Genomic DNA, 23,657 nt, shown 5'->3' on the forward strand with positions numbered 1-23,657 from the left:
ATGTACGGCCTGTGTGTTTGCGGATCAAGCCCCAGTGGCCAGAAGGCCTGCCGAGCCCCAAAGGTCCGCGTAAAACTCTTCTATCTGCATCGCCCACTCCCAATTAAATGCACTAACCCCGTTGGCATGGCAGCTTATTCGCCAAGCCCGGACGAAACAAACCAGGGGTCCGCGCCGCGAAGCCACCGCGCGAGAGAGAGGGGAGGAAAAAGAAACGTTTTTCTCCTCCTCTACTTGGACTTCAAAGCGGATTTCCGAGCCTCACTGGAAAACAGGCAGCTCCACCTCCCATTCAGCCCGCGCGGACTACAGATCCCATCCGCCGGCCGCGCAGGGAGGGAGGGAGGGAGGGCGGCGCATGAATCGCGGCCGAGCGGCGGCCAGAGGCAGGCAAAGTAGTCCCCGGAGAGGGGCGCGCGGAGGCCGAGCCTGCGAATGCGCGCCCGAGCGAAGACGAGCGCCGCGCCGGGAAAGGAGGCGGGCGCGGAGGCGGGCGCCAGAGCCGCTTCGCCCGGCCCAGCCCTGCCCAGTCCTTGCCCACCTGATCCTCTTCTTTTTTTCCTTTTTTCTTTTTTTTGGGGGTGGGCGAAGGCTGGGTCAGCTCCGGCGAGGCTGCGGGATCCTGGAGGAGGAGAATGAAGCTGCGCCCGGGCGCCCGCCGCCTCCTCTTGCTGCTCGCCCTGGGACTCGGCGCTTGGGAAGCCCAGGCTGCGGTGGGTGCTCGGCTCCCTTCGGATGCACCCGGGGCGGAGAGCGGGGAGGGGGCACAGCAAGGCGAGCCCAAGCCGCCCGGGTGGGGTTGGGGCTGGGGGCGGACGAGAGCAAGCCTCGGCTTTCGCCTCCGGCGGCTCCCAAGTGACGGGCTGGGGACCTCGGGAAAAGTTTGGCAAAGTTGGTTTTAAAAATAGGCTCTCGGGCGAGCGGGTGCAAGGAAGGCTGGGAAAGGGGAGGGGGCGCGGGAACGGGTCGGATCCAGCCTCGCGCCCGTGCGGGGTCCTGGGAAGTGAAAAAGCCGGGCGGGGGCGCAGGAGAGATTGAGAAGTAGGGACCCCGCGACTCCCAGTTTCGTAACACGCACCGACTGAAGTTGAGTGGCGTGGGGAGCCGAGAAGGACGGCTGAGAGGTGGGGGGGGGCTGCTCCCCCACAAGATTAAATGGCTCCTTCAGGTGGCTGCATCAGGGCTGCCCCCTTATCTGTTCCCTCTCTCTTTCTCCCTCCAGCCCTCTCTCCGGGGAATGTCGTTATCAAACAAAGGCATGTGAAGTTTTGTCTAACTCCCTTCTGTGCAGATTTATGGCTACCCTCCCGAAGTGTCCGTTTTATTATGTGAAAGTGAACCGGGGGGGGGGGGCGGAGGTGGCCGAGGAGCCGCACTTGGGGGAGAGTGGCCCTGCCTTGCCGATCCAGCTCAGGCTGGTGAGGATTTGAGCTCCCTCTCAGCCCTCCGATCTGAACCCCTTTCCCTCAGTTGTTGGGGGGAGCGTCTTAAGGTGAGATCCACTTCTGTGAGAAGAGGATTCTGTCTGCTGGGATGCTGGCCTTAAAGGGGGGGGGGGCAATTCGGCAATGGTCAGCCCTGGATTTGAAGCTGCTACCCCTCCCTTCTCAGATGCTGTATGTATTGCTTTGCTATGTGTGTGTTTGTGGGGGGGGGACTGTCCATTCTGCACAAATGGATCTTCCTTCCAATGCAAAGTGCTGCTGGACAGTGAAAACACTGGAAAAGTCCGTTCAGGGTGTTGAGAGGAAGGGATGGGCATTAAAACTAAATGTGGCACCTCCCCCCCCCCCCGCTCCCCATCTCCAATTGGCCGTATCCTTCTTTTCCACTTTCTCATACCTGATCAAAGTGAATCCAGAAGTTAGGGGTAGAAAGTGGAGTGAAATTGAACTGGATCCTTATATGTTGGCAAATGTGTGTCTTCTGTTTTCAACCAACTGATGACACTAACCAACATCAATGGACATTAGTGCTGTGATGGCCTAAGCTTGGGGTCGGGGTGGGTTATAAAATAATGTGTGACCCCTTTGAACCTACCAAGTGTGCACTTCACCAGCTGTTTATCTCTCCTCCCCCACCCCCTTAACTGTGTTCCTCTTTTCCTTTGCATGGAACTTGTCAAAATAGTCATTTTCTCCTTGGGTCTAGCAGTAATTTATTAACAGCCCCCCTTGAAATAATATGTAATATTAACTAATACTATCTCTCCTTTTAAGGTAGCATTTAATTACCATGGTCGTTACGGAAAGAAGAGTGGTGGGATAGATTGCAGTTATGTGCGCTTGAAATCACTTTTGGTCCAATATCTGTAGTGAACAGTATTGTTATTATTATTATTTTCAGGAATGAAAACAGCCAGATATTTGTCTTGCACCTTTCCCCTAGTATCTAATGACGTTAATGAGAAATTAGTCATTTTATGTTCTGTGCTATTTCGTAGATGGGAGCACAGACTGAGATGCTTTGACGATGCTTCGTTCCTCCTTAAACCGTTCGCAATTTACTTTTTTTTTTCTGTTCCACACTTAGGCCCTGGGTATAAACTTGGGATTGTCATTTGTGATGAAGATATTTGTCCCTTTTCTTACATGTTACCAAAACAATATATATTTGTTGGCTGTAGACAGATGTTGTTGTTTATTCGTTCAGTCACTTCCGATGAACTATTTTTAATTCTGTTCAAACACAACTGCTTTAATGTTTTCTGGGACTTTACAGAAACTCCTTTGCTGAAGGATAACTAAACTGTGGGGTATATTATTCCATAGTACTTCATCCCCTGCATGGAGTTTTCCATCCAGTGCAGTAACTGGCTTGGTGCCTGTTAGTTCAGAAGTCAATCTCATTAAGTTCAGTGGGCCTTTGACTCGTAATAAAAGTAAAATGTGGGGCTGCTGGCAAACAACTCAATTCAGTTTGGCCTCTGCTCTGGACTGTAGTTCCCCTGATTTGGGACGGGGTGTGGGTAAGGATGAAATTAACTCATTCTTTGTATAAATATCTAATCTGCATACATTTGAGTGCATAATACGGGAGGTGTAAATTCCTAGCGATAGATAAGAAGTAAGGAATCTGTACGTAAACTGTACATTAACCTTGATTTCTTTTTCTTCCACTTTTTTTGTGTCAGCTGGTTTGTAACACCTGCTTGGGCATCCCAGTGTGCTGTTAAACAGCAAGAATGAGTCACATTGCTGTGGGTCACCAATATTTGAAATTGGGAACTCGGTGCAAAATTGAGTGGGAGCGTGTTTGTCCATAAGATTGAGGGACGTTGCTGCGCATAAACCAGATCACTTGCTTTTAATAAATTTCATACTCTGTATGGGTATTGATGCTCTGTAGGATAGTTGAAAGGAAGAAGGCAGAATCTGGATTTCTCAGGCTGCATCAGGCTCCCAGAAACCTTGGCTGTATCCTCAGGAGGCCTTCCTTAAGTTATTACCAACTTCCAGTGCTGAATGCAACCAAGAGAAAAATAGTTGCATGCATGACAAAAGAGCCAAAGTATTCACTTGGTTGACATTTGATTCTACTTAAATTCAGGTTTTGCCCCTGTACCACCCTCCACTCATGGCGTGCTGATCAAAGGCCAGGTGTGGCTTCTGCCCCGCAAAAGTTGGGTGCTCCTGCGTTAGGTTATGACTTATGACTCACATTCCCCTTCAGGCTATGATAGTATTAGTAGGAATCTGATTCATCCCAAATTTTGCACACGTAGAGGGCCTGGTTCTGGTTTGTGATGGTCCAGAAATAGAGAAGGTGATGATGGGGAGTCCCCTGATTAGTCAGATGTTTCAGGATGGGTGTCTGCAAATTTGCACTTAAGGCGAAAGCAAGGATGCGTTTAGAAGAGCTGGGATCTGTTTCTCCCCCACTGCCAAGCTCTCTGCAAGCCTATGAAAGAAACAGTCTGAAGCTGTTTCTCTTCAGTTCTGCTGGGGCTGTGTATTGATTTGCAGACCCCATGTAGCCCACCAGCATTTCTTTTGTGGATCTGAGAGCCTCAGTGACCTGGCAGAGATTTGTGTATTTATTTATTTTAGGAGGGGGCAAAATAGGACATTAAGCCTTGTAGAGACTTACAGCATTTCACTCCTACAATTATTCCCCACCACCAGTAGGCCCACTTTAGTTCCTGGCCCCACCCACTTTGGGAGGACATCCTGCACTTGCTATACACATCTTGTGGATCTCTTGGGCCAGTGGAAATGTGGCTTTCCTTCAAGCTTTGCGAAAAGGGCTTGTTTTTAAGCTAGGAATCCCCTTGTTAAAGGTCCAAGCTAGGTGCTTCAGGGGGACAAAGGAAGCCTTCCTGAATCTGAGGGCTCTCTAGATTTAAATTCCCAGAATTCTCCAGCCAATATGGCCATTGCAGAGAACCCTGGGATTTGAAGACTACACAGGTAGAGGCTGCCCAAGTTGAAGAAGGCTGGAGGAAGGCATTTTGGAGCTTAACAATGAGATCCATCTCCTGGGTAAGGGGTATATCCTAGGGACAAGAATTTTTGCAAGTCCCCCTAGGAAACCATGAATGTCTTAAACAACACTGCATCCAAAAGTTCTTGTGTTCTCAATGCCATAAAAAGGAACCATCTATTTAGGCACTGAGGCTCCAACAGTTTTTTGCCTGGAGTGTTTATAAAGTTTAAGAATATTCAGTTTTTGATGTCTGTAAACTCAATTATATACTCTGTTAGCAACTACATTGTTATGAACTGTGGTTACAATAAACCAATTTACCTTACCTGCATTAGCAATGGTTTATGGTGTCTGACATAATGTTGCATAAAAATGTGCACAGGTTTTATCCTCCTGTTGCATTCTCTTGCAAAATTGTGGACTTGATTCAAATGTGGACTATTAAAAAGAGTGAGAGATGAGACTGAGAGGTAGGATTGCTCTGTTTTTGTCCATAGGTGAGCAAGCATCAGCAGTCCTATAGAGTGGATTCATTTTTGAAGTGTAGATCTTTGCGACACAAAGTAGGAAACACCCACCCAACAAATACTGAGCACCTTTAGGGATTAGGGAGTGCTGAGAGTTTTGTTGGGATGGGGTGATTCAACAGAATAACCCAAAAAGTGGCATGGCTCATTGGCTGAGGTTCTCAGTAGGAACACTATCCATGATAATATTTTGCTGCAAATCAGATAGTGTTGTTATCAGCAACAGCCAAAGAGGGAGTTGGTTGGTTGGTTGGTTGGTTATTTATTTATTCGGTTCAATTTAATGCTGCTCGACTCCAAATTATTCTGACTGGCTCATGATACACCAGACAATAGAAAAACAATATAATAAGAAACAACAAAGCCAGACCAGAAGAGAAGAAAAAAAAAGAACAAGATGATGATCCTGATAGATTCCCCTAAAATGTTCCACCAATATCTAATGTACAGCAGGGGGGTTCCAGCCACTCAACACAAGGCCTAGGAGAATAGGTCTTGATGACCCTCTGGAATGCCAACAGGGTGGGGTTATATTCCCATATAAATTGAAGCGCAATATTTATGTCCAGCTCTTCAATCAGGGCTCTTATACCACAATAAAAGACAGATGGCAGACATCTAAAAATGCTAGAAAATAAAATGGAAGCGTGCATGCCAGGAATTTGAGTTGTCCCAAGTAAGAGGCCCTGTCCAGATTTCTGCAAACTGAACTTCAGCTGGAGGAGAGGAAAATTGGAAAGGAATCTCTGTGCACATGTGTAGAAACAAGACTTAAGAGTTTAGGTCAAATGGAGCCTGAAAATTCACCTGGGCTATTTAGAGGGATAAAACTGGAATGATAACCTGTTTTTCACAGCAATAAACTCAGTTTAGGAGGATCTCTCTTAAAGAAAACATCGGCGCCCTTGAATTAGATATGCCCCCTTAAACTGGAGTCAAAGTAATTCTGAATATCTCTTGAGTGTGTAGGAGCTGACCTTGGTCTTGGTTGGTTCTGACTCATACTGTTTCTGATCCCCAATTGTCACAATGACTAGTTTTGCCCATCAAACTAGGTCAACCTTTTGTTGACTATTATTTGTTGAATGAGCCATACCTGGCTGGATTCACTCTAGGTGCTAAGCCACAGACAACATTGTGGTTTGGTGCAATCTATGACTTCAGACAATGTGAGGTGGTCTGGTCCAAAAGCAACACATTTCTCTGCCCCCTTCCTAAATCTGCAACTTTGAGTTTAGCACCACTTTCAATGCTACTGAACAGAGAGGCATCTAAACTTTGTGGTTCTTAAAGATGAACACTTCTCCTTGAGTGTAAGGCATTATGGATCACATTCTGTCCTGCTTGAGAAATGATTCACATTCCTTTAACAAGATGTTATCTTGATGCTCTTTTCAACCAGGAATGCCAAATGTTTTGCTTGAAAGAGAACAGTCCTCTATTTCTGGTGTGAGAACCTCCCTCAGCAGGTCGGATGTGGATGGTAAGGCTTCTGCATTTGGCCAACAAGGCTGACCCTTCCAGAGAAGCTGTCAATGGAGTCCTACTCAGTCTCTCCCTCCCCCACCAACCCAGTTCCTTCTGAAACTCCCAGTCCCATTCCTCAGAAAGCCTGCAGAGAAAGCCTTCAGAAAGCTACCAGGGAAGAGAATGTTGTCTTCAGAAAATGGAAATGTTGTCCAAAAGATCAGAACTGAAAAAAGGGAGGGAGACTGTAAAGGATGCAAAATTGACAACACTTTTAAGATTAGATCTTCCCCTGGATGCCTCCAGCTAATGGAGTTGGGCAGGTTTTTACAAAGAAGGATGGTTTCTTAAGAGTTGCACCATCTTTTGGAGTAATGTCCCCAAAATGTTTTGCCTGATGCCCACTGTGCTGTCTTTTCAGCACCAGCTAGGAGGTTCCTCTTTTCCCTGGCATTTTACAACTTAACATTTCTGGGATTTAAACATACATACTTTAAGTCAATGGTTGCTTTTCCATGTCTAACTGATTGGTTGTCTAACACTTTAAATGGGATTTGCAGACTCCTATGCTGTCTTCTTCAGGGCTCCACTCCCCACTTTGTTTTAAAAGTAACCCTCTTATTTGCACAGAACTCTGTTCAGTGGACAAATTTAAAAATCCAGAAATGGAATTCAGACAGCTTTCACAGTTGGGTGAAACAAAGATTGCAAATAACTTGTGTTGGTTAGTTAAACTTGGCAGCTTGAAGATGTGTGGACTTCAGCTGCCAGAATTCCCCAGCCAGCATGCTGGGAGTTGAAGTCCACACAACTTAAAACTGCCAAGCTTGAGAAACACTGGTTTAAACTTCCTGTTATTTAAAGCTTTCTGATATAGCTTTTGCCGTTTGCTACACTGTATAGCAGTTGCCATAAAGCAGTTTGTAAGTACTTGGGCAAAAGTAATTTTGTTTTTTAAGCATATTACAAATAGGAAATTGACTAGAATTTTTCATCTTCCTTCACAAGAGAGGATGTGGAACAAATACTGTACTCTTAATTCTCTCCACCCCAATTCTGCTGTCCTATTCCCTCTATTACTGTGTTCCTTGGGCATCTCTCCTGAAGTTATTGAAGTTTTTTGGTGTCCCCTTTTTTCTACTACAGCAGCTACTTTGTATGTTCAAAATAAAGTTGCTGTCTTCATATTTGTCTTCTTTAATTGTTTTGGAATCTCTAATACTTCTTGACTTTCTGGCTATGTCCATATTGGGGGGTGAAGGCCTTCATCAATTGGTTTCCACATTGCACTGAGCCATCATGCGAGTTTACTTAGCTTTCATGTATTTTGTTGTGTGGACCCAGCCTTATGATTCGTTATCAGTGAGCTATGGCTTAGTTTGTTACATGAATCCAACTAACTGTGGTTTATCCAACAAACCATGGTTTAACAAATTATAGCTTAGTAAAATATAGGAACCCAGCCTGGCGGACCAGACTTTCATTTACTACCATTGGTGTCATATTTAATTTAAGGGCTTTTTAAAAAAATGCACAGCTGTCAGAGATCCTTCCTGAATCCTCTCCTTGGCGTTGAATTTAAGTATGGGAAGCCAGGGCAGATAAATAGTGCCAGACACACGTATGCTCTTCTTTATAGCAATAATGTAAACTCACAAACATCTCTCCTATAGTGTCAGCGAAAATCATTTGAAGAGCCTTTGGAAACTGAGTCGCTTTAGAATACAGGGGTGTGGAGGGGGTGGTGGTACGGGAAATGTTTGCTTATAAGACCGAATCACAACTGTCCAGCAAGGGTTGCACTCTTACTAACAAGCTTTCTTGAAATGCACCTTTTAATGAAATACGTTTTATTTATTTATTTATCTATCTATCAGTCAAATTTAGCCACCGCCCATCTCCCCCAAAAGAGGGACTCTGGGCGGTTTACAATAAAAACAAGCACGAAATATAAACATTAAAATCTCATAAAAACAGTTATTATAAAATACAGTAAATAAATATAAAATCCAAGCTGGTGGGAGGAACTCCAGGGTGCGAGCCACCCCCAAGAATGGGGTGAAGGGCAGGAGTGAAGGGGCCTGCCTTACCTCCGGGGGCAAGATGTTCCAGAAGGCGGGAGCTGCTGCAGAGAAGGCCCGCCTCCTGGATCCCGCCAGATGGAATTCTCTTATGGATGGGGTCCGTAATATGCCATCTCTGGATGATCGGGTGGGGCGGGCCGATGTAATGGGGATGAGACGGTCCCTCAGGTAACCTGGCCCCGTGCCATGTAGGGCTTTACAGGTGATAACCAACACCTTGAATTGGACCTGGAAGCAAACTGGCACCCAGTGCAGCTCGTGCAGCAAGGGTGTTATATGTGCTGACCTAGGGGCACCAAAAATGACCCACGCGGCTGCATTCTGGACCAGCTGAAGCTTCCGGATACTCTTCAAGGGTAGCCCCATGTCGAGCGCATTGCAGTAGTCTATATGGGAGATAACCAGGGCATGAGTGACTGTTCAGAGGGCTTCTTGATCCAGGAACGGGCATAACTGGCACCCAACCCGAAGTTGCGCAAAGGCCCTCCTGGCCATGACTGCCACCTGCTCTTTGAGCAGGAGTCGTGAGTCCAGGAGAACCCCCAGATTATGCACTGAGTCTGTCTGGGGCAGTGCAACCCCATCCAGAACTAAGGATGACAATTTCCCGGAAGATGAGGCACCATCAATCCACAGCCACTCCGTCTTACCAGGGTTCAGTTGAAGCCTGTTGTTCCCCATCCAGACCCCCACAGCCCCCAGGCACTGAGAAAGGGCAGTCATGTTGCTGAAAAGTTGCTAGCAGACAGCTCCTGAGGTTTGGCTACCCTAGACAAACACAGCTCTCCTTCTGCAGCTCTTATCAATTTATTTCTGGGCATAATCCGAAGAGTAATTGATGACAGTCCAAGATACCTTAGCTACTTCCAGGCTGCTATCACTCTATGATTCCATGGAGGAGCTCTTGGGGCTCACTGTAATGGCCAAAGATAAAGGGCCACTGTGGTGGGCCATCCTTAAATGTGGAAATCTCTGTTCTGAAAATCAAGTCTCTCAATCACTTGTGATGTTTGGCAAAAATCTTAACAGAGGAGGTATTTTTATTGCACAGATAATGGACATTCTGACAGTTGTCTCTGCAGGTTTTCACTGAAATCCTGTAACTGTAAATTAGGTTTGATTACAATTCATGATCCAGAAGCACTTTAAAAATGAGATACACTTTTGGGCAGTATTTTTAGACTCGGGCAGTAGGAACTTGGTGTACTGTACTCATAATCTTAGAAAGTTTAGATCCATAGCCAAGACCAAAACTTGGGAAATCTTGGTGGTTTGAGGGGTACTGTTGGGTTGGCCAACTGGGCTTTTCGCCCTGGGTCAAGCAGGACATGAGAAAAAGGAATACAAAATTCTCATCTGCAGCCTTTTTCTACCCCTCCCTACTTTCCTTCCCCCATGACTTGGGAGGTGACGTACATTTATGTGGAAAAAACTGCAGGAGGCTGATCTCTTGAGGCAAAGTTTCCAGCTTATTCTCTTGCCATAAAGCAGAATGGCTTTTTCAGCCAAGCACTTAAGATAGGAACTGAACTAAAATCATGCCAACTTAGGGTAGAAAAAGGCCGTTACGCCGAGCTTGCTAATCTCAATGCCTTTGTCCTTTGTGGGCTTCAGCTCTGGCACCAGTCAAGGTGCATTCTGTCCCATAGATAGCAATGGGGTCCTTTTGTACCCTCAGCATCCTTGGTAAAGGGTGCGATGGTGCTGTGGCCTATCTAGGCTGGCATTCAGCAACATGTCCAAGGGGATGGTTTAAAAAAAAATTAAAAGGGAGGTGAGTTGATTTTGAGCTTGCCATTTCCTGTGAGACTGTAAATATCTTGCCTGGGGTGGGGAAATTCAGCCAGTTCAAGGGGGGGGGGACTCTTTCTTACCAGTTCAAGCAGCTGGGTTGCTTCCTAGGGCACCTCTTGAATTGGGGAATTTAGCTTGCTGGTTCAAAGGATACTGCTGGGTTGGCCAGTTGGGCTCTTTGCCATGTGCCTGTGCCTTGCAGGTAGTCCTCGTTTAGCAACTGCCTTGTTTAGCAACTGTTCACAGGTACAACGGTGATGAAAAAGTAACTCGACGACCAATTCTTGCATTTATGACCTTCACAGGACTGTAAAGCAAAGGAAGACTGAAGTAAGACCATAAGCAGAGTTGCGGTTTCACTTAGCAACCACTTCACTTAATGACCAAGTTGCCAGTCCCAATTGTGGTCGCTAAACAAGAACTGCCTGTATGCACTTCACAGCTTCTCATCCTTCATAGCTTCTCCACACTTTTATTCCTTGGACACCTGTTCTTATTATGTCCTGTTCTGCTAGTCCTCTTAACATTGCTTCCAGTGGCAGATTCACACCCATTGCCCTAACCCATAGTGGAGTTTAGTGCAACAGGGCTTGCTTGGTCTTAATTCATCATGTTATGAATTCAGGTGTTGTAGTTTATAACTCTGGATTTATGTATTTGGGAATCCAGTCAGTTGTGGCTTTCCCACTAACCGCATCTAAGCCAACAATGGTGTACTGCAGTGTGTGAAGCCAGCCTTGAATTCCCTTATCTTTTTCCTTTCTCTTTAGTCCTAACTGACAATAGCACATCCTTAAGCCCACATCTGCGTTCAGGCTTTGTGGCAATCCGCTTTGCCGTTTCTCGAGAAAAATCTCTTCTTCTGCACAACGGGCTTCCATTTCAGATGTAGCCTTCAAGGTGTGTTCATAAGGCAGCAAACTTGCGCAACGTGTCAAAGCCACAACGGTTATATCCCAATTCACTCCCATTTTGTTGCATGACACAACAAAAGGGAAGCTGGTGTTGTGCATTGCTACCCCACAGATTCTGCCAAAGTTTCATGGTGCGCTTGCCTACTGGAAAAAATGTTTCGTGGAGGTTCATAATACGAAATCCCACGACTTATGGTAAATTGCTTTGAGGAAGAAAGCGCACCGCCTGCCTCCAAAGTGTCAACCCATCACATTTTCCCATAATGAAATGGACCTAGATAGAGTAAGCCATTTGCAAGGCAGGTGGTGAAAAAATCGGAAGTATCTTTGACAATGGAAGATGTTAGACCATTGATAATGACTGTACATGAATTCTTTGGTTCAAGAACAGAATCTTGGATGGTATTTGCAGATGGTCTACATAGTAAGGAAATGTGGATGCTCTTGTTCACACTTCATGCTGAGCTGTGGCTTGTGGAATAAGCCATAATGGCTAGGTTCACATAACTCCTAAGCCAGAGCCTGTAATTACAAACCACCGTGGTCAGACTCACAGAACACAGTGAACCATAGATTCATTACACGCTGGCTTTACATATTGCATGAACCCAACCTTTATCTTTAAATTGGAATAGGGTCACATTGTTCTTCGAATAGAGAACTCTGCTTTGTGAAGTGGGAACATGGCCATCTCTTTGGTGTTCTTAGAAGTGGAATATTGCCTCTATTGTATTCCACTTCTGTTTCTTTGAATTCTGTTTAGAACTTAGCTGTGATTAGAGTAGGCAACCGTGCGCCCTCCAGGTGCTTAGCTGCTGTTTCTATAGCTCATGACATTTGGCCATGCTAACCATGGCTTGTAAGAGCTGCAGTCCTAAACATCTGGAAGGAGCAACTCGCCTGGCCTTGTAGCTCCCAGAAGCAAATGCAGATGTGTTAGCTAAGGCTGATTCACCCACACACGTGCCTCCCATTTTCTTGTTTTCCAGTTGAGGGTTAAATGTGTGAACAATTTTGACTGACAATAATTCCCTGGGATAAATGAAATGATGAATGGGAAGTGTGTGGCCTGTGAGTAGTGTGTGGTTAAGTACACTGATTGCTTTAAATATTAAACTTGCCACCATGAGCTATTGTACTTCTTGAGAAGTAAATATATCTATCTATCTGAGAATTTGCCCTTAACCACAATGGGGTCAGAGAATGGGCTGCGTGCCATTTTTTGATGTCATTAAATGAAAGATTACACTGATCAGGCTCTGTTGACATGCTTTGTTTCTTTTAAAAAACTTTCAGAAAATGACAGCCAAATGTTTTAAAGGACTGATAACAATTATGAAATGCCTTTTGTTTAAAAACAGGAATGTTTATATCTTAAATGAACCTTAATGAATTTAACTGTTGTAATGAGACTAACTGCTGTTTATGCATTTGGTCACGCCTGCAAGATACAGTGGCTTGGAATGTAATACTGTACATGGGTATTCTGAAAGAAAGCATGAAGTGCTGTGAATATTTCAGGCTTTGTAAAGACTCTCTTGAGTTGTGTGCAACTCCTGGTGACTTTATAGGCAAACCTATGTTTTCTTGGCAGGAAGATGGAAATGGTTTGCATTGTCATCTTCTGAAATGTTCTTCCAACTTCCCAGTCTAGCCTACTACAACCCTGAGATTTCCCATCCAAATATTAACCAGGTCCAACCTGGCTTAGCTTTTTTGAATTAGCCAACAATGATTAGGGGATGCCCTCTGCTGTTGTTTTTTTCCCTAAGATTGCTGCAGGTTAGCAGGTTGCAAACTCAGAAACTTCAACTTTCAATTGGAAATGATAGAAGGGTTTTGCAGAAAGTTCCTTATAGGTTTGAAAAAGATGATAGGCTATTGGTGTAAAAGTATTATTTTAAAAGCAGGAAAATGCTACTGTTTGCACTGAATTGACTTGCTATCTATTTGCAGTGTTTTGAAATGAATGTTGCTTATAATGTGAGAACTTTCATATATGCAGTCCTTGGAAACTCACATTCACATTAATAAGTAAATAGGTCTGGAAATTTTAAAGAAGAAGAACAGCTGTGTTCATTACTGGTGAATGGAGCTGTTAGTGTACCTAGGATGGTCTTAGCAGGCACCGGTGAACACTTATATTCACCCCAAATTAGAAAAGCATAATCAGAAAAGATGATACAAGTTTGTGTAGAACTCTGCATGCATTGACTTCAATGTATAGAAGTATATGGATAGAAATACCATCTATTTTAAAGACAGGCAGTAACTGGGGATAGGCAACCTATCATTAAACCAAACTGTCTAATCTACCATTCTTCAACCTGGCAGTAGTCAGGCTGGCTGGTGAATTCTAGGAATTAAAAGAAAGACAGGCTATCGTCTGTCAAGTAGAATGTAAAAACACCTCTGCCTGGGATGCCAAGAGGTGAGAAAATAATATATGGACCCATTTTGTACAAAGTTTTTTTTTTTTTTGCAGAAAAACTTTAAAACCTCTGATCCGATCTAGCCGCCATTTGGTTTTAAAGCTGTGTCTTGATAACCTAGTTTGGCCAGCTAAGGGAAGTTGGAATAGAGAATAGTTCCTTGGGTTCACTGATAATGGGGATAATGATGTATACTTAAAAGTAAGAGGAGCGGAAGACTGTGAACATTTTACAACATTTAACATGCAGTTTTCCAGGTATTATGGAATTTGTTCCCTTCAAACTTAGCAGTTTTGACGTAGCATATTTGAAGGGTCATGTCATGCCCAGTTCTGATTTAGACTACCATGCCATGCAACAATGCCAGACAAAACTGGAACCATCGGGGTGTTTTTCTTTTTACTATGACAGCATCTAGCAACCTTGATTGGTCTTTGCCTAGAAGATATTGCCCTGGGTAATCTTAATGCCATGGTGCTAGACATCCTTCAGTTCCCCAAAACTATCTTTTTGGTATTTAAGTTGGAATGCTCAAAAGGATGACCATGATCACATTCCTAATATTATACTGCATAAAGTTTGGGGATCCTTTTAGTAGAATGCTATTTAATAGCCTGTCTCAGCCAAAATTGAGGAAACCATGCAGGCTTGGAGGAGCAGATCCAGTTCACTGCATGGTCATCACAAAAATGTTCCTGTTGATAATTCCTGTTGTCATACCTTCCTAGATGGTAGGGCCTCTTTGACAGATGTTAAAATATAGATGGAAGTATCATATTGTGGCATTTCCCCAGATCCTTCATGCCCAGAATTAGTTGCAATTAGCTTTATGTCATTTTGATCTGCTTTTGTGGTGAAGTGGTAGTGATTATTATAATTAATATTATTCCTCATAACCTTGAATAGAGTGATTCTGTATTGCAGGTCTTTTGACAGGCTGTCTTTCACTGTGTTTACAACGTTTTCTTCCGTGTATGTCTTTATGGAATAACATTTCTCAAGTACGAATATAAGCAGAATGTTTGCAGGGTTGTACAATGTGTTTTTGTGCTCAGTAGGCTGGGTAACAAGACCTACTTTAGAATTAAATGCATTTACATCTGTTTTGTTTTAAGACAAGAATAGAGGAAGTAGCGTACTGGGAGAAAATATTGCCAGAAATGATGAAGCTAAGTTGCTTTGTGTGTAATTATTCTCTACCAGTTGACAGGGCATGCTGTTTCCTTTTCAATTACTAATCTCCTTTGGGATATGTAGAACATTTATATAAAGGGCAAGACATACATGAAAGCAAATGGGATGTCTCATATATTTATGCTGAAATATGTGTTCAGGTCAGTATAAGATTTTAGCCTGTCTCATCTTAATTTCCTTTTTACTTCTCATGGGAGAAGAACGAGAACTCAGTGGCTGCACAGATGTTTGGCTGTGGACGATCATGGATTCAGTTCTTGACATGGCCAGCTAGAAAGATGCTTGGGCTACAAGCTAGGTGAAGCTGAGATCATGGAACCGAGGTCTCCAAACTTCAGTTCCCTTTAGTCTGCACCAGACTGGTCAATTGCAAAGAACTATGGGAGATATAGTCCAGAGCATCTACCTCTGCCTTATAGATCCAATCCACAGCTTGAAGACCCCTTTGACCTATCAAACTTGTTCTCTAAGCCATGGTTTGGTCAATGGGCTACCTTCTAACACTAAATCATAGTTTAGACATATGGGTGTGGGGCAAGAGCCCCAGGAAATGTTCCTTTTATCCTTTTCATTTTACCAAAAGAGAGAATAAACCAGTATTAATTCTTCTTTCTCTCTTTATGTTCTTCTTTCTCTCTGCATTGGCTTTTTGGTAAAATGCAGATTAGGCCTGGATCTGCGCAAATGTTAAGCTGAAACCAAACAAACCATAGTATGTCTCAGTGATTGGTAAAAACCCAGTCCAGAAGTCATGGTTTAAAATAAATTCTAGCCAACTTTTCAACAAGCCATTCCCCAAATTGAACTGGCTAGCTGTCTTACTTGGTAAATGTATTTTTAATGCATGATTTCTGGTTTGTATGTAAAGACAAGACAAGGATTGAGTCAGAGTGAAGATAGATTTTTCCATCCTACTGGTGGTAGAGGAGGGGAGCACATCGAGGTCTTGGCCTTTGTTTATTGCCTTTTTATGCAAGTCCTCTCATGGTAACCGAACATGGTGTATGTCCCATAACTGTTGAAGAAGGCATCTGACACACAAGAATCAACACTGAATTAGTAATTTGGGGAGCAAATTTTTCAGTCCATAAGCCCCAAATTCTGATCTCTGGTCTGGCCCAGTCTAGCATTCCAAAAACAAAGTTATTTGATCAAAGCTGTGTACCACAGATGGTGCCATATGACTGAAACAAACATAGCTGTAATCTTAGAGTGATCATATAAATACAGGATTCCAGATTCTGGAACAGATCCCACTCAGGTGTGATCTACGTGAGAAACAGAGCAGAGCATCTCCTTGGAAAGCTGTGTAGGACAGGGCGTAGAGTAGTGTGTTGTCTGCAGTGGGCACATATTCTCCCCTTTTATTTGAAGTGCTCTGATGCCAAGGCAGAGAAGACCTTGCAAAAACGTCTGTTTTCCCACAGGGGTGGTGATGGAGATGGTGGTGGTTAGATGGTTGATAGCTTGAGATTTACACTGGGAAGGGAATCTACAGGCTGTATCTTGTAAGGGTGTGTCTTTTGAAAAGGGAGACAAAAAGAGATACAATCTTAAATGCTCCCTGCACAGTGTGTGTGCTGAACATAACAGTATTTAGCATTCTCTTAGGCTATGTCAGTCTTGCAAGTATTCTAATTATTTGGTAGCTCTGGGCTGCATTTTGCACAGTGGGTGTTATTTGCTCTTTCCCAATGTATTTGTCTATCTAGTGCCGGGTTTCTCAACCTTAGCAACTTTAAGATGTGTGGACTTCAACTTCCAGAATTCCCCAGTCAGCTTGCTGGCTGGGGAATTCTGGGAGTTGACATCCACGTATCTTAAAGTTGCCAAGGTTGAGAAGCACTGATGTAGACAGACTTTATCCAAGATGAACTCTCCCCAACCTGGTCCTTCAGGTCTTCCAATGGTTCACCCACTGCCACCCATCGTGCACCCAGGTTGCAAAACCCTGATCTAGTGTATTTAAGGGCCCCCTCCCCACTTTGTTTTCCTGTGCATGCTCGTAGAAATGGGATGAATTGAACCCATCCAAAACCAGCCTCAAAGCTTGTCCTTCTGTAGGGCAGAGGAGTTGCTGCAAGCAGCTATGAGATGTCCTGAAAGGACAGCTGATGGTTAATTGATTGATTTTATGCTTGCATTTTTTTTCTAATTCCTAGAAAGAGACTCATGGGATTTTCTCTTGGGTGTAAAAACAACATGGCTGCCCCAGGGACTGTATATCTTGACTTGGTTGTGAGGTGAGGGCACCATTTTCTCTTCTTTCTCAGGCGAGAAAACATGAGGTCTTCTTCATCAATTTCTCCCTCTGAAATGGTCATGGGCCATCTGAGATCACCTCTCTCTCCTAGGCTCAAGCTGACTACTGAACATTGAGAATGAAGACCCCCCTGAAGCCTTTCAAAGATGGAAGTATTTCTTATGTTGGTGAGGAGGATCCGCAAATATGGAATGGGGTGGGAGAACTGCAGAAGGAAAGGATGACTTATGGTAGCCTTTCCAAGCCTGGGCACCAGAATTCTCAACAAATGGCCACTTAGGTACTTAGGCTGGGGGATTCTGGGAGATGAAGTTATCACATCAGAAGATCACCTAGGTGGAGGAGACTACACTGATTTTCCCTACTTTCCAAAGAGATGGTAGGATTCGAGCTTGCTCAGACAGTGGAACCTACACCTTTATTATTATTGTTATTATTTTTATTAACTAATATTTGTATGCTCCCCACTCAAACAATTCTAGGCATCATATAATAGACTGAACTGAAAACATCCATAAGGCAGTGGACTTTCAAATGAAATGAAACAATTGCATTATTATTATTATTTAAAATAAAATGATGATTTTCTTTAAGCAACGGGAGAAGTCTTCAGCAGTGAAACAGAACAGTTGAAATTAATTCCAGGCACTTTAAGAAATCAGATTAAGAATCACCAGTAAGGTTATTATAATATGCAAGGTTTGATTATCATCAGATCTGCTCATCATGCGAAGAGTTAGGTGGAGGGAAAAAAGCGAAAGGCTGAAGTCTTGGAATCTGCTCTGGCTGGAGTGCTACTGGAATGTGGGAAGAAGCGACTTGCACATTACCCCCACCCCAGTGCCTGACTGCATTCAGATTTATTCCTGGAGCTCTTGGTAAAGAAGAAAAAAGATTATGCCTCCATTTGGAAAGTGTAAAATCTAGCTACCCTCAATGCCGCTTCTTCAGGCAGCATAACAAAATTCCAAACTATTTTTGGTTTGACGTTAGCGGTTTTTTCCCTGAGAAGAAATATTGGTGGTTTCCCATCCAGGTACCAGACTGACCCAACCCTGCTTATTTATTTATTGTACTTGTTGTATTTTTACACTGCCCATCTCAGAAAGGACTCTGGGCAGTTTACAAAGAATTTAAAATAATAGCAGTTGAATATCAATTAGAAAGATACCTTATAAAAATGTAAATATACAAATGTAATAAACACTCTAAAATATAAAATATATGAACCCAAGATGGTGTAATTGCAGTCTTGTTAAAATGTCCTGGGGCTGCGTCAGCTTAGCTTAGCTCCTGGGTCAAGTAGCTTGCATTTAACCTGTCGGTGGCTAAGATCTAGGGAGCTGCTGATACCAAGCCATGCTGTTGGTTCATGACAATGTAGATTTCTACATCAGGAGGAGATATGCTTACAGGTGGCTGCTGATGTTTCTTGCTGCTGGCCAGGCCCCTGCCCTACTTGGCTTTATTTTTTTTCTGTGGAGTCTCTGAATTCAAAATAAAAAGGTGGGGAACTGGCACACTGCAAAGCAAAGGGACGGTATGAAATACCAACCTAGTTTCAAAATTATTTACAAGAATTCTTTTGAGTTGGCATGGATCCCAGAGGCGTTCATGGAAAAGAGAAATTGTGGGAGGTGGTTGCTTGTTTGGAAACCATTCTCCACCAAAAGATAAAATAAATTGGGATAGAAGGGAGCTGTGTCATGGAGGGGAGAATGCCCTTCTTTTCTCCAACCGTCCAGCTGTTCCATAGCAACCAAACGCTGAATAGGCAAATCCTCTTATAGCTGCTGTTTTGTGAGAGCAGGACAATATGCCATGAAAATTCCATGCACTGGCTGGCCCCAAAATTGCTTAGGCTTCTTTGAGTTGCCTAAGATGCGGCATCTGGCTGACTTTAGCTCATCTGGTAAAGCTAAGTGGGGTCAAACATGGTTGATATTTGGATGGGAGATCACCAGGAATTCCCACAGCTAGGCTGGGCAGTAAAAACAAAAGCAAAACATCTCAAAAAAGTGCAACAGCAAACCACTTCGGTATTGTTGCTGAGAAAAGCACTGTATGTGAATTTCTCCATAAGGGAGGCAGGAGCTGAGCTTGCCTCAGTGGCAATTTGAGGAGTCTTCTCTGACGGGTAAAAGCTCTCCAGGGATATAGACAGAAGCTGAGCTTGGAGTCTTTTGCATGCAAAAATGTAGGCTGGTTTGCTCAACAATCAACCTTCCAATGGTTCTGGATTATGGCTTAATTGCAACAGTTTCAGGAATGTCAATGTGCATATGGAATGGCTGGAGCAAGGCCACTGTAGATGGTGCTCTGTCATGTGCTGGTCTTCCTCAGCATTTGCAACCCTCCAGGGATGTGATTCCGACTTTTAGGAATTCCATCAATTCTCAAGCTGGTTGAAGACTTCTGGATCTTGAAGTCTGCTCAGTGCCCAAACTGGTCTTGAATGCCATATATACTTTCCAGAGTTTGCACACCATCATCCTGAGCTTTTACACTCTTCCCGTAATATGCTTCCATTTAGACAATGGTCTCAAAAGTGCCTTAGAAGCAATTAAAATTGCTCTGGAGCAGATCTTTGCAGCAAATTTTTATGCAGAAAGGCAGCAGGATGTAGTGGTCAGGGTGCTAGACTAGGTGCAGGGAGATTTAGATTCTCACCGCTCCTCAGCCATGGGGATGTTGGACCAATCCCTTCATCTCAGCCCAGGAACCAACCTGGTGTAGTGGTGAAGGTTCTGGATGGAAGGAGGGAGACCCTGGCTCTAGCCCTCCTCTAGGTACAGAAGCCAGCTAGGTACATCACTCCATCTCAGTTCTAATCAGCATCAGGCTCTGCAACAAGCTGGCTGAAAAATAAAACCTCTTGTCACATCTTATATTGTTTCATCTTGGTTTGCTGTGTGAACTGGGTGAGCCCAGTGCAAAGCAAGCAGACTCTGCAATCAAGTGGGATAAATGCTAGGAACCACAACTGTTGTGACAAGTTTCTTCTTGGGTGAAAAACACCTCCCATGGTCCCATTTTGACTAATGCCAAGCATCTTGAGTGCATGGATGGCTGTGTGTCCACGCATGTGTCCAAAATTCCATTTAAACCCCTTTAAAACAGGTGCTTCAGCTGCTTTTCCCTTCCTTGTCTTTTCTGGCAAACCTCTTCACAACCCCGTGGAGCTGGGCCACTGGGCAAAGGGAAAGCTTGTTTCAGATAATTGGATGCCTTTAGGTTTCTTTGACCCATCTGCTTGTTTCAAAAAGCAGGACTGTCAGCTGCTCTAGTTCCAAAAGGGGAAAAAAAGATCCTCAACAAGCAAGTTGAACAGATCATGCATTGTATGGACTTCAAAAGGTCGAGTCTTCAAGATGCAGAGGAACCTTGGCTTCATAATTTAACCTTTTCAGAAACAAGGCTGGTCAGAAGAATTTCCACTAACAAGATATGCTGAGGGTTTTTTTTAGAATAAAGCATGGATGTTTTGTTTGAAGATTAGAGAAGAGAACACGTCAATGTAGAAAGAGCTACAGCCACCCACAGAGCATTATGCTCACATTATGTTCACAGAGCATTGTGCCCCCATGTGCAGGGCGTCCACCATTTCAAAGATGTGAAACTGTTGGCTTCCTTTTTTTTTTCCCTGTTTCTTGACAAGTTTTTGATCAAAAGGAGGCGGCATGACATCTTCACCATGAATGGTTGCTTTTCTGGAGAACGGCTTGCTTAAAGAGAGAATTGCATACAGCTTTTGAAATGTTGCCTTTCCCCACAATCCATTAAGCCACTAACCTGGTGGTGCAGTTCATCCAGCTATATTCAATGACAAACCATCAAGCCATGTGGTGGCTTAGATCATTGTTTATGAATCTGGTCCCCTTGTGCTACATGGGAACTAGTTAATATTTTGTGCATCTGTCTCTTGCTAAGCCCCAACCATGTGTGGATTTGAATGTGTCTGTTACAGTTTTTCAGTAGTTGTTTCTATTCTCACCAGAATGTCTTTCAATCTTTTAAAGTTTCCTGGCTGGCTCATGTCTGGGCAGGTAGGAAATTGTCTGTGTTGCCTTTGACCTGGTCCTCAGCCAGAAAACACTGCAGGTGTTGAGATTCCTTTGAGCCTTATTGCATTATTCCTCCTCCTCCTCTCTTTTCTCTAAAAGTGAAACCAAACCATAAAGACCCAATTCTCTCACAATACAGTACGAATTTAAGAAGTCAACTTGGTGTCCTTCAGGTGTTTCTCATTACTCTTAAACATCTCCTATGCTGCCTGTGACTTGTGAGAGTCCCAGACCAAAAGCATCAGGAGGGCATTTGGTTTTCTCCCCTTCCCAATGATGGAATTGTAAACTCATTCATTGCAAAGGGAGGAAAGCTCATGAATGAATCTGCCTGAGCTTCAATTTTGTTTTAGATGTTCTTCTTTCTTCTCATCTCCCCATCCATCCTTGGCTCCTCCTCTAACAAACTGGATAGTTTCAAGCAGAACATCCCCCTTGGCTCATTCATGCAGTGCAAGAGCAAGCATGGACAGCAGTTCCATGTGTCCTCTCCAGCTTTTTTCTGTGGTCCCAGAATAGTCTTTGATTGTAAGCATAAAATTTTGGCTTCCTTCAAATAAGCTTTAAATCATTAAAAAAAAAAATCACCCTGTAAAATCCACAAGATTGTTTCCCATTTTGTTAATACAAAGATTGCAGTGGGTGTCTGACAAGGAATTCACCACTCTTGCATGGTTTTGACTTTAACAGCTAAAATCTGTGTTTTGTAAAATGTAAAGAAAGGGCTGTGTTGAGCTTGACTCTTGGTGACCTTTTGGGCAACTCAAAGTAGTTCAATGGAGCTTGCATTTGTTATAAAACTTACCTCTGTGTGTGTGTGTCACTTAAAATGCTCAACTTCTCCCCCACCCCAAAGATTGATCCCTGTTATGTTGAAATAAAGCTAAGTAAACAAGCATTTTCTCCGTATCTGCAGAAATAGTAAAGGTGCCATCCTTCCATTCTCTACAGCTGAACAGCCAATTAATGTTGGGGGGGGGTAGAAAAAAACAGTGGTGCATCTTCAGTAAGATATGTCAGGAGAACGAGAAGTGATAAGTCATCTGCAGCCTGCAAAACCACAACCTTGGTCTAAAGAAGATTCTTGCCATTTTGCTATCAAGAATGGAAGTTTACAGTTGTGGCCAAGATGACATTCCTTAGGAATAAAGTTCAGCTTGCTTTGAATTGAAATTAACTCCTGGCCTGTGTAGTTTTCATGGCAATGATATGGAAATTGTTTGCTTCTCAGTCTAGCCTATAGTCCTGACAGTCCCTGGAGACTTGGCCTGTTAAGCTTCCCAGGGTTGGCTAGATGCTACCATTTGCTAAGACTCCAAACTGAAGAGAGATTAGCCGGCTCCAACAATATTTCAAAGATAAAACTACTTGATGTGGAAGTCTGCCAATAATGTCATCTTCCGGCAGGTCAGACATCCATGTTAGTAAGGTGCTGTTTGCATAGACTGGGAAAACCCATTCAAGTAAACAGGATATTTAACATCTTTCAGGGGGCCACAGAACATCCCATCCTATTAGGAAGCTTTTATTTGTCTCCTTGGCTAGTCTCTAACTTTATCTAATGAAGGTACACAGTATTGTGTATCCCTATAATCTTCTAAGGCTAATCTGAGGATTGGCTTCTTTGGGCAGATAAAGGAATCTTGATTTAAAGGAGACAATAAAACAAGATGAATGAGTGGGAAGCAGAAGATAAGGCAGAGGAGAAACTCCAGAAAAATCTCTGGATCTTTCCGGGAAGCAGGGCTCAGCTGACCATCAGGAGTAAGCAGGACTTCATCAGCTTATGATACAATCGAACATCTGGATTTTATCATATTTGGCACCTCTGTGAAATTGTTTTATAATGTGTTTATATTGAAATTTTATTATATATTATTATATATTTATTGTTCTATATTGTAAACTGCCCAGAGTTCCTTCGCTCAGAGAAGATGGGCGGTGACAAATTTGATAAATAAACAAACTTAATCATCCAGTCCTCCGGTGAGGGAATTTGTGCATCCTTCCATCTCTGAGCATATAAGAGTCTTGCTGCTGCTATCATATATAAGAACAGAGTTCCATGTTGCTTTTCAAGCTGTTGGTCCATCAAACCAAAGAGAAACAGCTCCAGCTTCAATTGTAAGTCCACTTTAAGAATCTTTTGAATAGTACTACATGTTTGGTTCCAGAATTTCTTAGCTTTTCCTCAAGTTCACCATTGGAAAAGGTCAGATATGCTTTTTTGCTTACTCCTGCACCAGTTTAGCTTTTCCTGTTTCTTTCTTAAATTTGTATTCCATCAGTCTTATATTCTACATTATGTGTCTTAATTATATCTTGAACAATTGCTAATTAATAAAAATTATTTTTTTAAAAAAGGAGTAAGCAGAACTTTAGGGTTGCAAACTTAGGCTTGCTTATCTGGGCACTGGCCCCACTGAATTCAGGAGGATGTATTCAGGTGAGATGAATGCTGATATGTATTGCTTATCTGCATTTGAATTATTT

The 23,657-nt window shown here is 43.3% G+C and overlaps 1 protein-coding gene across 3 annotated transcripts in view; it reads left to right on the forward strand.

The window, feature by feature from the left end:
• The first annotated feature begins 564 nt into the window (after window positions 1–564).
• COL4A5 (collagen type IV alpha 5 chain) overlaps window positions 565–23,657 on the forward strand; it is a 669,904-nt gene continuing 646,811 nt past the window's right edge. Inside the window, exon 1 of one of the 3 annotated variants that reach the window (XM_063313536.1) lies at window positions 565–713. In XM_063313536.1, the coding sequence (XP_063169606.1) occupies window positions 636–713 (78 nt within the window). In that variant the 5' untranslated portion in view covers window positions 565–635. The remainder of the gene's footprint in view (window positions 714–23,657) is intronic. The other 2 variants (XM_063313535.1, XM_063313533.1) reach the window with 2 other exon arrangements.

The sequence above is a fragment of the Candoia aspera genome, chromosome 12 (genome assembly GCF_035149785.1).
Source record: "Candoia aspera isolate rCanAsp1 chromosome 12, rCanAsp1.hap2, whole genome shotgun sequence".
Classification (NCBI taxonomy): domain Eukaryota; kingdom Metazoa; phylum Chordata; class Lepidosauria; order Squamata; family Boidae; genus Candoia; species Candoia aspera.